Raw genomic sequence first — 14,099 nt, forward strand, 5'->3', positions numbered from 1 at the left:
GTAAAACGTCTTGGTAGAATGTGTGAAAACGTGTTGGTAGAATGTGTAAAAACGTGTTGGTAGAATGTGTAAAAACGTGTCGGTAGAATGTGTAAAAACGTGTCGGTAGAATGTGTAAAAACGTGTCGGTAGAATGTGTAAAAACGTGTCGGTAGAATGTGTAAAAACGTGTTGGTAGAATGTGTAAAACCTGTTAGTAGAATGTGTAAAACGTGTTGGTAGAATGTGTGAAAACGTGTAGGTCGAATGCGTAAAAACGTGTTGGTAGAATGTGTAAAAACATGTTGGTAGAATGTGTGAAAATGCGTTGGTAGAATGTGTAAAACATATTGGTAGAATGTGTGAAACCTGTTGGTAGAATGAGTGAAAAAGTGTAGGTAGAATGTGTGAAAACGTGTTTGTAGAATGTGTAAAAACGTGTAGGTAGAATTTGTAAAAACGTGTAGGTAGAATGTGTAAACATGTGTAGGTAGAATGTGTAAACATGTGTAGGTAGAATGTGTGACAACGTGTTAGTAGAATGTGTAAAACGTCTTGGTAGAATGTGTAAAAACGTGTTGGTAGAATGTGTAAAAACGTGTTGGTAGAATGTGTAAAAACGTGTTGGTAGAATGTGTAAAAACGTATTGGTAGAATGTGTAAAAACGTGTTGGTAGAATGTGTGAAACATATTGGTAGAATGTGTGAGACGTGTTGGTAGAATGAGTGAAAACGTGTTTGTAGAATGTGTAAAAACATGTAGGTAGAATGTGTAAAAACGTGTAGGTAGCATGTGTAAAAATGTGTAGGTAGAATGTGTGAAAACATGTTTGTAGAATGTGTAAAAACGTGTAGGTAGAATGTGTAAAAACGTGTAGGTAGAATGTGTAAAAATGTGTAGGTAGAATGTGTAAAAACGTGTAGGTAGAATGTGTGAAAACGTGTTAGTAGAATGTGTAAAACGTCTTGGTAGAATGTGTGAAAACATGTTGTAGAATGTGTAAAAACGTGTCGGTACAATGTGTAAAAACGTGTTGGTAGAATGTGTAAAACCTGTTAGTAGAATGTGTAAAATGTGTTGGTAGAATGTGTAAAAGCGTATTGGTCAAATGCGTAAAAACTTGTTGGTAGAATGTGTAAAAACGTGTAGGCAGAATGTGTAAAAACGTGTTGGAAGAATGTGAAAACGTGTTGGTAGAATGTGTAAAAACGTGTAGGCAGAATGTGTAAAAACGTGTTGGTAGAATGTGTGAAAAGGTGTTGGTAAAATGTGTGAAAACGTGTTGGAAGAATGTGAAAACGTGTTGGTAGAATGTGTAAAAACGTGCTAGTAGAATGTGTAAAACATGTTGGTAGAATGTGTAAAAACGTGTTGGTAGAATGTGTAGAACGTGTTGGTAGAATGTGTAAAAACGTGTTGGTCGAATGCGTAAAAACGTGTTGGTAGAATGTGTAAAAACGTGTTGGTCGAATGTGTAAAAACGTGTTGGTAGAATGTGTAAAACGTGTTAGTAGAATGTGTAAAACGTGTTGGTAGAATGTGTAAAAAACGTGTTGGTAGAATGTGTAAACACCTGTTGGTCGAATGCGTAAAAATGTGTAGGCAGAATGTGTAAAAACATGTCGGTAGAATGTGAAAACGTGTTGGTCGAATGCGTAAAACGTGCTGGTAGAATGTGTAAAACGTGTTGGTAGAATGTGTAAAAACGTGTTGGTAGAATGTGTAAAAACGTGTTGGTCGAATGCTTAAAAACGTGTAGGCAGAATGTGTAAAAACGTGTCGGTAGAATGTGAAAACATGTTGGTAGAATGTGTAAAAACGTGTAGGTAGAATGTATAAAACGTGTTGGTAGAATGTGTAGAACGTCTTGGTAGAATGTGTAAAAATGTGTTGGTAGAATGTGTAGAACGTGTTGGTAGAATGTGTAAAAACGTGTTGGTCGAATGCGTAAAAATGTGTTGGTAGAATGTGTAGAACATATTGGTAGAATGTGTAAAAACGTGTTGGTTGAATGCGTAAAAACGTGTTGGTAGAATGTGTAAAAACGTGTTGGTAGAATGTGTAGAACGTGTTGGTCGAATGCGTTTAAACGTGTTGGTAGAATGTGTAAAAACGTGTTGGTCAAATACGTAAAAACGTGTTGGTAGAATGTGTAAAAACGTGTTGGTAGAATGTGTAAAAACGTGTTGGTAGAATGTGTGCAAAGGTGTTGGTAAAATGTGTGAAAACGTTTTGGTAGAATGTTTAAAACGTGTTGGTAGAATGTGTAAAACGTGTTGGTAGAATGTGTGAAAACTTATTTTTCATAACCTCAACATGTCAGTTGAACTCCACCCTGGATGTACAATAGAAGTAGAGAACGTCACAAAATGTTCCTTCAGTCTACCACAAACAATTAGTCTGGTTCTCGCGTGACGCCAACAACAGACAAGGTTATGCAAACAAACAAACGTCAGCTCCTTCTGGCACACTTAAAAAACGCCAAGAGATGACCAAAATGTGGCACTCATGCATTAATGTCAGTCGTGTGCAGAATGGATTACTTATTTCAGTGGAACCTCCATTTACGAACTTGTTTAGGGGTCGTAAAAAGAAAAGGGTGTACAGTGAGGCAACTTTCTCGATGAAAAACAATGCAAAAATGAATAATTGGAGAATTTAGAGAAGGGTTGTACACTCTGAACACAATACCAAGTCAACACGCACACACACAGAAATCCCTTTGGTGCCCTCACAAATGATCAGAAATCATTTACATCCTTAACTTTAACGACTATATTGTTACAAGAATGAACATAAGTAAGTAAAAGACACATTAATATCGGCAGAGGAGCTGAACAGAAAGGATGCAGCAGGAGGGGCCAAGTGTGTGTGCTATTGTGTCGCTATACGAGAGGTAGTGCATTTTCCTCTGGTGTGAAATAAGTCTGCTATGGCATATTTTTAGAGTCCGGTCTTATCACAATTAAAACCTGCTGTAGTGCGAAACCGGCTTTGTTGATTCTTGCTATGCTATGCTTGTGAGCGCCATTAATAGTTTTTTCTTTTTTCTTCTTCTTTCCACACGGGTCTGATGCCTTTTGTGGACTCCTATTGAATTAGCAAAACGAATAAAACTTGTTCAAAGGTGAAAAAACACACGCACTGAGCAGTGACTAGCGACGTGTAGGGCTACGCCTCCCTGCTTTTTGTCGGCCGGCGTGACATAAAATGAATGCATCATTGGTACACAGAGACACAGTTCACACACAAGACATATTTGGCTCCATCTAAAAGTTCTTACATGGAAACGTTTGTAAATAGAGGGGCTCGTAAATCGAGGTTCCACTGTACAATTTGTTCCTGGCACATAATTAAAGGGGAACTGCACAATTATACAAAGGCGATGGCAGATTCGGTAACAAACAACAAAGACGACTATTTTTGGACTAATGAGGATTCACAAGCTTACCTTTTTGAAGCTGAATATACTGAGGATGAACGACTGCTTATAGAAACGAGCACGGAGGAAGAGTGAGACGGTGGAGCAGACGGAAGCCGAGAGAGTGAGGTGAAAGTGACTATAACGCTGTAAATGTGGAAATTGGAGCAAATATATTTTGACATAAATGGAATGCTTACCCAAATAAACCGGGAAAAAAAATAATTCCCCAGCCAACTGGACCAAATACTCAACTGTCCATCGAGTGAGTCCCTATAATATTGATCATGATACACGGAGCACGTCATGTGTGTTACTACAACTAAAGTACATATGCCGTCTGGCTCGCTATGTACAAACAATGAAATAATACTTTACAGATACTTTATTATGATTGTTCATGTTTTTCCACTCAGTACAGATTGGTGTCCTATCACATTGTTGTGTATTACAAACTCAAATGTGTTTTGTGCTAACTTTTGCTGCTAACACCGTAGCACGCCGATGTGTTGGTACGCTAGAAAAAGAGTTCCTCGGTGTTCGCTCTTACAATAACGATGTTATTACAACTTGGTTTATAATACAGGTTGCGGAACGTAGTAAATGGGAGTATTGTTGACGTTATAATAAGCTGCATTGCTAGCCACCTGGAACAAGCGTTTTTTTTATGTTAGAATGCAAAAAAACAACATTTTGTTTTCTTGTCTCTTGAAATGGTTGTGAACGATAGGTGAAAATCTAAAAAAGTGCACTTCCCCTTTAAGTTAATTCACCGTCAGTACAGAATAATGCTATGTTTTTAGTGGCAGATGCTGGGTTAGTAAGAGTTCTTATAATCTGAAGAACGTATGAAAAGGTGGTCACCTCTCTCATCTCCTGCGCGATGGTCGTCAGGCGCTCGTTCTCAAACTGGGCGTTGGCGACAACGCTGCGGGTCTGGCGGAGCTCATTCTGCAGCTCCAGGACCCTCTGCTCGTAATAGGCCTCCTTGCACGCCGACTCCTGGATGAGAGTCTCCTCGCGGCTCTCTCCGTCCGCCGCCACTTTCCTGTGGTTGGAGTAGGCTTGTCCGAAGGCCTGCAAGGTAGAAACCACAACCTGAGTCAGTATGTAAATGATCGAGACTAAGCTCTTTTTGACATTTTAATGCAACGCTGATCTACTGTGGCTAAGCCGGGGACCGGGGGGGGGTCACGTCACCCTGGAAGGATAATCAGTCTAGCTCCATCTGGGCTGCATCAGAGCGTCCCCCCCCCGCCCTTTACCTCGGCCCGCACGTGCACCGCTGCATGGGAAAGTAGAGCAGTGGGTCTAAAGACCGGGCGATCATGATTCTAATGCTCTTAGCGGCACAGGAGGGAGATGATAGCGGACTTGGGGAAGGTCACGAGATGTGAGAATTGTATGCAGATGACCGACATGTTCAGGTTCTACCCAAGCATGTGATTTAAACTTAGCGTATTTTTCGGACTGTAAGCCGCAGTTTTTTTCCTAGTTTGGCCGGAGGTGCGACTTATACTCAGGAGCGATTTATGTGTGAAATTATTACCGTATTTTTCGGAGTATAAGTCGCACCGGAGTATAAGTCGCACCTGCTGAAAATGCATAATAAAAAAGGAAAAAAACATATATAAGTCGCACTGGAGCCCGGCCAAACTATGAAAAAAACTGCGACTTAAAGTCCGAAAAATACGGTAACACATTGCCGTAAAATATCAAATAATATTATTTAGTAGAGATGTCCGATAATATTGACCTGCCGATATTATCGGACGATAAATGCGTTAAAATGTAATATCGGAAATTATCGGTATTGTTTTTTTTATTATCAGTATCGTTTTTTTAATTTTTTTTTTTTATTATTAAATCAACATAAAAAACACAAGATACACTTACAATTAGTGCATCAACCCAAAAAACCTCCCTCCCCCATTTACACTCATTCACACAAAAGGGTTGTTTCTTTCTGTTATTAATATTTTGGTTCCTACATTATATATCAATATATGGCCTCACCTGCCATCATGGAAAGAAAAAAATCGTAAAAAGAAAAAAATTTTAATTGTTATTTGTATTTAGTGATTATACTATAAAGTTATTTTCCATTTAACTTCACCAGTTTTAGATTATTTGTATACAAAATCTCAGAATTTTCACATTTGCCGTTCAAATACTGAGAAGAGACTTGCTGTGATCAGCAGCCAGTTGAGGCACGTCACTCAGTTGTGCCTCAACATGGATTGCGGACTCGGCTAACTGCTGGCCTGCTGTGCAGTGAGACCGTATTGCTATATGAACTACATTATACATTTCCATAGTTTAGTTAGCTGAGGTATGTAATGTAGAGTGTATTTTGTCAACAACTGTATGTGTGTAAAGTATTTCTTGTGCTGAGCAATCATAAAACTGCTGCGAAGACGCATTGTGTGAGGCTCGCAGTAATCCCGCCTCCTGGTGCCGGTTAATGCACCTCCGCCGCAGAATGCACCCCCCGACGGGAGCACCACTGCAACCAAAGCCCACACCCAAACCCTCCACGTGCAAGACCGAATCCACCCCAAAAAAGTCACTTAACAAGAAGCCAAAAAGTGCAAAAACAACAATGCTCGCGCCGGAGGAGCCGTGAACGACTGCAGGGACACAACATTAGGTACACCTGCAGACTGCAGCACGGATTTCATATTTCATTCATTCACAACTCCTCCAACACGAACACCACTGTTCCCGCACTTATAAGTAAAGGTAAGACCATAATAACGTTTTTTTTAATTAAATGTGCTTTTTTGTGTGCTACAGTTTGTATGTGTAAAGTTAAAGTTAAGTTAAAGTACCAATGATTGTCACACACACACTAGGTGTAATGAAATGTGTCCTCTGCATTTGACCCATCCCCTTGTTCACCCCCTGGGAGGTGAGGGGAGCAGTGGGCAGCAGCGGCGCCACGCCCGGGAATAATTTTTGGTGATTTAACCCCCAATTCCAACCCTTGATGCTGAGTGCCAAGCAGGGAAGAATGCTGGTATGAGCTTTTAAACATAACCCGTTAACTGCTGCCAATCAAATGGTGAATAAGATACTCTTTAGGGTTCATATGTTTGTAAATCTGACTGTGATGAAGTCAGTGCCTCACCAGCCATCAACCTCACCGCACGTCACTGATCAATACAGTCTGCAAGGGATACAGTCCGTAAGCACACATGATTGTGCTTGCTGCTGGTCCACTAATAGTACTAACCTTTAACAGTTAATTTTACTCATTGTCATTAATTACTAGTTTCTATGGAACTGTTTTTATTTGACTTTCTTTTTTATTCAAGAAAATGTTTTTCATTTATTTATCTTATTTTATTTTATTTTATTTTTTTTAAAAGTACCTTATCTTCACCATACCTGGTTGTCCAAATTAGGCATAATAATGTGTTAATTCCACGACAACTGGCAAGAAATTGGACGTTTGTACCGCACACTTTACCGACGAAAGCTATGCTACGACAGAGATGGCAAGAATGTGTGGATATCCTGCGACACTCAAAGAAAATGCATTTCCAACGATAAAGTCAAAGAAATCTGCCGCCAGACCCCCATTGAATCTGCCGGAGTGTGTGAGCAATTCAGGGACAAAGGACATCGGTAGCACGGCAAGCAATGGCGGCAGTTTGTTCCCGCAGACGAGCGAGCTATCGACCCTAGCTTCCCTGGCCTGCTGACATCAACTCCAAAACTGGACAGATCAGCTTTCAGGAAAAGAGCGCGGATGAGGGTATGTCTACAGAATATATTAATTGATGAAAATTGGGCTGTCTGCACTCTCAAAGTGCATGTTGTTGCCAAATGTATTTCATATGTTGTAAACCTAGTTCATAGTTGTTAGTTTCCTTTAATGCCAAACAAACACATACCAATCGTTGGTTAGAAGGCGATCGCCGAATTTGTCCTCCCGTGTCGCTGGCTGTCGTGTCGTTTTCGTCGGTTTCGCTTGCATACGGTTCAAACCGATATGGCTCAATAGCTTCAGTTTCTTCTTCAATTTCGTTTTCGCTACCTGCCTCCACACTACAACCATCCCTTTCAATACATGCGTAATCTGTTGAATCGCTTAAGCCGCTGAAATCCGAGTCTGAATCCGAGCTAATGTCGCTATAGCTTGCTGTTCTTTCCGCCATGTTTGTTTGTGTTGGCTTCACTATGTGACGTCACAGGAAAATGGACGGGTGTTTATAACGATGGTTAAAATCAGGCACTTTGAAGCTTTTTTTTAGGGATATTGCGTGATGGGTAAAATCTTGAAAAAAACTTCGAAAAATATAATAAGCCACTGGGAACTGATTTTTAATGGTTTTAACCATTCTGAAATTGTGATAATGTTCCCCTTTAAGAACCACTGCTTTAGACACATTTTCTGATGTTACAGCCTTATTTAAGTATTTCATTGACGCACATTACTACCAGCATTTGACGGGCCACATAAAATGGCGTGGCGGGCCACATCCGACCCCGGGCCTTGAGTTTGATTCCAGTGTCTTAAGGCCCCTGGGGAAACAACACTCTGGTTGTTGACTAATCATTCTGACAGACAGACAGACCAAAACAACCTCCTTCCGCCAAAGAAAATAATGGATTAGCCTTGGAAGGCTACCGAGATGAAGAGCTTTCCTTCTTAAGTAAACCCGGCGACTGCCTGGCCAATGAGAGTCTATCTACCAGGAGTCTATCAACCAGGAGTCTATCAACCAGGGGTCTATCAACCAGGGGTCTATCAACCAGAAGTCTATTAACCAGTGGTCTATTAACCAGAGGTCTATTAACCAGAGGTCTATTAACCAGAGGTCTATCAACCAGGACATTGACCCAAGGACATTGGACTTTAGACACATTTTCTGATGTTACAGCCTTATTTAAGTATTTCATTGATGCACATTACTACCAGCATTTGACGGGCCACATAAAATGGCGTGGCGGGCCACATCCGGCCCCGGGCCTTGAGTTTGACGGCAGTGTCTTAAGGCCCCTGGAGAAACAACACTCTGGTTGTTGACTAATCCTTCTGACAGACAGACAGACAGACCAAAACAACCTCCTTCCGCCAAGGAAAATAATGGATTAGCCTTGGAAGGCTACCGAGACGAAGAGCTTTCCTTCTTAAGTAAACCCGGCGACTACCTGGCCAATGAGAGTCTATCTACCAGGAATCTATCAACCAGGAGTCTATCAACCAGGGGTCTATCAACCAGAAGTCTATTAACCAGAGGTCTATTAACCAGAGGTCTATCAACCAGGACATTGACCCAAGGACATTGGACTTGGCATCGCTACCACCAAGTGGGAGGCCTGTCCACAGTCCCAAACACACTTTGATCAGAACGTGTTGAATTATGTGAGCCAATATGGATTTACTGTACAATGAAAATAAAGTAGCAGCAGGAGACTTTGGGAAATGACTCCAGAAGACCGGATTAACCAAATGACAAATCCTGATATTGCTGCTGCATGTAAAACTGAAAGAAGATGTGAGCGCCCTAACACAAAGACCTACTGACCCAAGAGGCCTCTAATCTGTGGGTCGGGTTGGGGAGGGTGACTTTGGGACACACGCCACCGAGCCTGTAATCTCACAGAGAGCTGCTCCCAGATTTGATATTCATCTTTGGCCATATGCTGCAGTTGTACGTTGGACATGTGAGAATGGATTATTCATCTCTTGTAAAGCTAATCAACAGCCGGTCTTTAGTCATTAGCACCCGGTCTAGTCTGGACTTCCCTCACAGGAGACCACGTCAAACATAATGACGCTGATATCCCCTCCACACAGAATCATGTCGGATTCCAGATGAGTGCATTCATCATGGCGTGAGGTTAGACTCCCTGCCAGGCTGGTCTTTACTCTGCTCGGCTGCAGAACTAAACGGCATAACCAGTGTGAAGAATCGTCACCGATATTTGAATACAGGTCAGTCTGACACAGGGGTCGGCAACCCAAAATGTTGAAAGAGCCATATTGGACCAAAAATACAACAACAAAAAAATGTCTGGAGCTGCAAAAAAATTAGTTAGTTAGTTATATTAGCCTACTATCAAAATGAGTTTAAACGTCTTATATAAGTGTTATAATGACGACAACACATGATGTAAGTGTCAATGTTAGTTATATTAACTTACTATCAAAATGACTTCATAAGTCTTATATAAGTGTTATAATGAAGACAACACATGATGCCAGTGTCTATATTAGCTATATTAGCCTACTATCAAAATTAATTTAAATGTCTTATATAAGTGTTAGAATGAACACAACACATGATGTAAGTGTCTTTATTAGTTATATTAGCCCACTATCAGACTGCCTTTAAAAGTCTTATATAAGTGTTATAATGAAGACAACACATGATGTAAGTGTCTATAATAGTTATATTAACTTACTATCAAAATGACTTTAAAAGTCTTATGTAAGTGTTATAATGAAGACAACACATGATGTATGTGTCTATATTAGCTATAATAGCCTACTATCAAAATGACTTTAAAAGTCTTATATACTGTAAGTGTCATAATGAAGACAACACATGATGTAAGTGTCTATATTAGTTATATTAGCCTACTATCAAAATGACTTTAAACGTCTTATATAAGTGTTATAATGAAGACAACACATGATGTAAGTGTCCATATTAGTTATATTAACTTACTATCAAAATTACTTTAAAAGTCTTGTATAAGTGTTATAATGAAGACAACACATGATGTAAGTGTCTATATTAGCTATAATAGCCTACTGTCAAAATTACTTTAAAAGTCTTATATAAGTGTTATAATGAAGACAACACATGATGTGTCTATATTAGCTATAATAGCCTACTGTCAAAATGACTTTAAAAGTCTTATATAAGTGTTATAATGAAGACAACACACGATGTAAGTGTCTATATTAGTTATATTACCCTACTATCAAAATTACTTTAAACGTCTTATATAAGTGTTAGAATGAACACAACACATGATGTAAGTGTCTATATTAGTTATATTAACTCACTATCAAAATTACTTTAAAAGTCTTATATAAGTGCTATAATGAAGACAACACATGATGTAAGTGTCTATATTAGCTATAATAGCCTACTATCAAAATTACTTTAAAAGTCTTATATAAGTGTTATGATGAAGACAACACATGATGTAAGTGTCTATATTAGTTATATTAACTTACTATCAAAATTACTTTAAAAGTCTTATATAAGTGTTATAATGAAGACAACACATGATGTAAGTGTCTATATTAGTTATATTAGCCTACTATCAAAATGACTTTAAATGTCTTATATAAGTGTTATAATGAAGACAACACATGATGTAAGTGTCTATATTAGCTATAATAGCCTACTGTCAAAATGACTTTAAAAGTCTTATATAAGTGTTATAATGAAGACAACACACGATGTAAGTGTCTATATTAGTTGTATTAACTTACTATCAAAATTACTTTAAAAGTCTTATATAAGTGTTATAATGAAGACAACACATGATGTAAGTGTCCATATTAGTTATATTAACTTACTATCAAAATTACTTTAAAAGTCTTGTATAAGTGTTATAATGAAGACAACACATGATGTAAGTGTCTATATTAGCTATAATAGCCTACTGTCAAAATTACTTTAAAAGTCTTATATAAGTGTTATAATGAAGACAACACATGATGTGTCTATATTAGCTATAATAGCCTACTGTCAAAATGACTTTAAAAGTCTTATATAAGTGTTATAATGAAGACAACACACGATGTAAGTGTCTATATTAGTTATATTACCCTACTATCAAAATTACTTTAAACGTCTTATATAAGTGTTAGAATGAACACAACACATGATGTAAGTGTCTATATTAGTTATATTAACTCACTATCAAAATTACTTTAAAAGTCTTATATAAGTGCTATAATGAAGACAACACATGATGTAAGTGTCTATATTAGCTATAATAGCCTACTATCAAAATTACTTTAAAAGTCTTATATAAGTGTTATGATGAAGACAACACATGATGTAAGTGTCTATATTAGTTATATTAACTTACTATCAAAATTACCTTAAAAGTCTTATATAAGTGTTATAATGAAGACAACACATGATGTAAGTGTCTATATTAGCTATAATAGCCTACTATCAAAATTACTTTAAAAGTCTTATATAAGTGTTATGATGAAGACAACACATGATGTAAGTGTCTATATTAGTTATATTAACTTACTATCAAAATTACTTTAAAAGTCTTATATAAGTGTTATAATGAAGACAACACATGATGTAAGTGTCTATATTAGTTGTATTAGCTTACTATCAAAATGACTTTAAACGTCTTATATAAGTGTTATAATGAAGACAACACACGATGTAAGTGTCTATATTAGTTATATTAACTTACAATCAAAATGACTTTAAAAGTCTTATATACTGTAGGTGTCATAATGAAGACAACACATGATGTAAGTGTCTATATTAGTTATATTACCCTACTATCAAAATAATTTTAAACGTCTTATATACGTGTTATAATGAAGACAACACATGATGTAAGTGTCTATATTAGTTATATTAACTTACTATCAAAATGACTTTAAAAGTCTTATATAAGTGTTATAATGAAGACAACACATGATGTAAGTGTCTATATTAGTTATATTAACTTACTATCAAAATGACTTTAAAAGTCTTATATAAGTGTTATAATGAAAACAACACATGATGGAAGTGTCTATATTAGTTATATTAACTTACTATCAAAATTACTTTAAAAGTCTTGTATAAGTGTTATAATGAAGACAACACATGATGTAAGTGTCTATATTAGCTATAATAGCCTACTATCAAAATTATTTTAAAAGTCTTATATACTGTAAGTGTTATAACACATGATGTAAGTGTCTGTATTAGCTATAATAGCCTACTATCAAAATACCCATACCAAAGGTATTTATAAAGCCCTTTAAAAACAACCACAGTTGTAGGAGGATACAATAGCACACCGCTAACAACAAGCTAGAAAATGTTTTATCGTCACAAAATCTTTTTTCCTTTAAAAAATGTTTATATTATGTTTATAAACTCAGTAAATACGTCCCTGGACACATGAGGTTTTTGAATATGACCAACATATGATCCTGTAACTACTTGGTATCGGATCGATACCTAAATTTGTGGTATCATCCAAAACTAATGTAAAGTATCAAACAACAGAAGAATAAGTGATTATTACACTTCAACAGAAGTGTAGATAGAACATGTTAAAAGAGAACGTAAGCAGATATTAATAGTAAATGAACAAGTGGATTAATAATCCATGTTCACAGATTTTCTTATAATGTTGACAAAATAATAGAATGATAAATGACACAATATGTTCCTGCATATGTCAGCAGACTAATTAGGAGTCTTTGTTTGTTTACTTACTACTAAAAGACAAGTTGTCTAGTATGTTCACTATTTTATTTAAGGACAAAATTGCAATAGGAAACATATGTTTCATGTACCGTAAGATTGTTTGATAAAATAAAGCCAATATTGCCATTTGTGTGGTCTCCTTTATTTAGAAAAGTATTGAAAAGTATCGAAATACATTTTGGTACCGGTACCAAAATATTGGTATTGGGACAACCCTACTCTGGACAGATTCGATTGTTTCTTTCAAACACGTTTTATTTCATGAATTTGACATATACATAGAGAGAGACTGGATCTAAAAATAAAGGACAGGTTTGGATTGTGTGTATTGTTACAGTTGGGTGTGACGAAGTCAACACCAACTCCAGCTGTTATTCAATCGTACAACAACTCTAATGTTGCTATGACAGCAATGGTCACGTCTCTGAAGTCTTATTGTCTAGAAACATGTTGGAACATGTTCTGGAGGCTTTGTTCTCGTACTGAACATGAGATGACCAGTGTTTAAAGGGTTCAACGTTTAGCTCTGTGACCTCTGCTCCCAAATAATGAAAGAGTCATTCCTGACGTTCAACACCTCAGGTGGAGGTGGAAAGTCATACCGAGAGAATATAAATCAATACCACTATCAATCTTCAGCTAATTCAAAGCCTTGGGTCTCACAATGGATCGATACTTCTGGTGTAAAACCAAACAGTGTATTTTCAGTTCCTCTTTCACTGGTATGCTGGAGTAGAGGTATGTGGAGAGATGTCTCTAGAGGTACAATTACTGTCAAGCCTTTGAAGTGGAGACCAGCTTGCAATAAAAGGACTGAATTTTGAAAAGCCGTTTGAGGAATTTCAATCACTCCTCATTCACCATACCTATCTATCACTAGTCCAGTTATAGACACAACCTTGTGTTTCCAGAACCCATTCAGCCCCCGGTGACAAACGCAGAACTTCAAACAGGATCAGACGGACACAGAGCACCATTTAAAGACGGTCCACGCCTCATTCATGCAAGCGTCACAATGAACGTATTATTTTACTTTGTGCGACTGAAAACAGACCCAATGTCCACAGAGCAAACCACACAGCCAGTACGTTGAGCCAAGAGAGAGAAATATTCCGAAGAACCAAAATGTGATGAATTGGTAAATAAACTTTTAGTGGCGGAAAAAATAACACGTTGGACACAGACTGATCAAAAACCAAGAAGTCTTTTTCCTGCAATCAGAGAAGACTGAGATAACCCTGCCTTGAGATGTAGAACACGTGATAGC

General features: G+C 37.5%; 1 protein-coding gene across 1 annotated transcript in view; it reads right to left on the minus strand.

Moving 5' to 3' along the window:
- LOC133570790 (protein bicaudal D homolog 2) overlaps positions 1 to 14,099 on the minus strand; it is a 108,732-nt gene that overhangs the window by 44,190 nt on the left and 50,443 nt on the right. Inside the window, exon 2 of the mRNA XM_061923508.1 lies at positions 4,266 to 4,478. Within this exon, the coding sequence (XP_061779492.1) occupies positions 4,266 to 4,478 (213 nt within the window). The remainder of the gene's footprint in view (positions 1 to 4,265; positions 4,479 to 14,099) is intronic.

This window comes from Nerophis lumbriciformis, linkage group LG01, assembly GCF_033978685.3.
Source record: "Nerophis lumbriciformis linkage group LG01, RoL_Nlum_v2.1, whole genome shotgun sequence".
Classification (NCBI taxonomy): Eukaryota; Metazoa; Chordata; class Actinopteri; order Syngnathiformes; family Syngnathidae; genus Nerophis; species Nerophis lumbriciformis.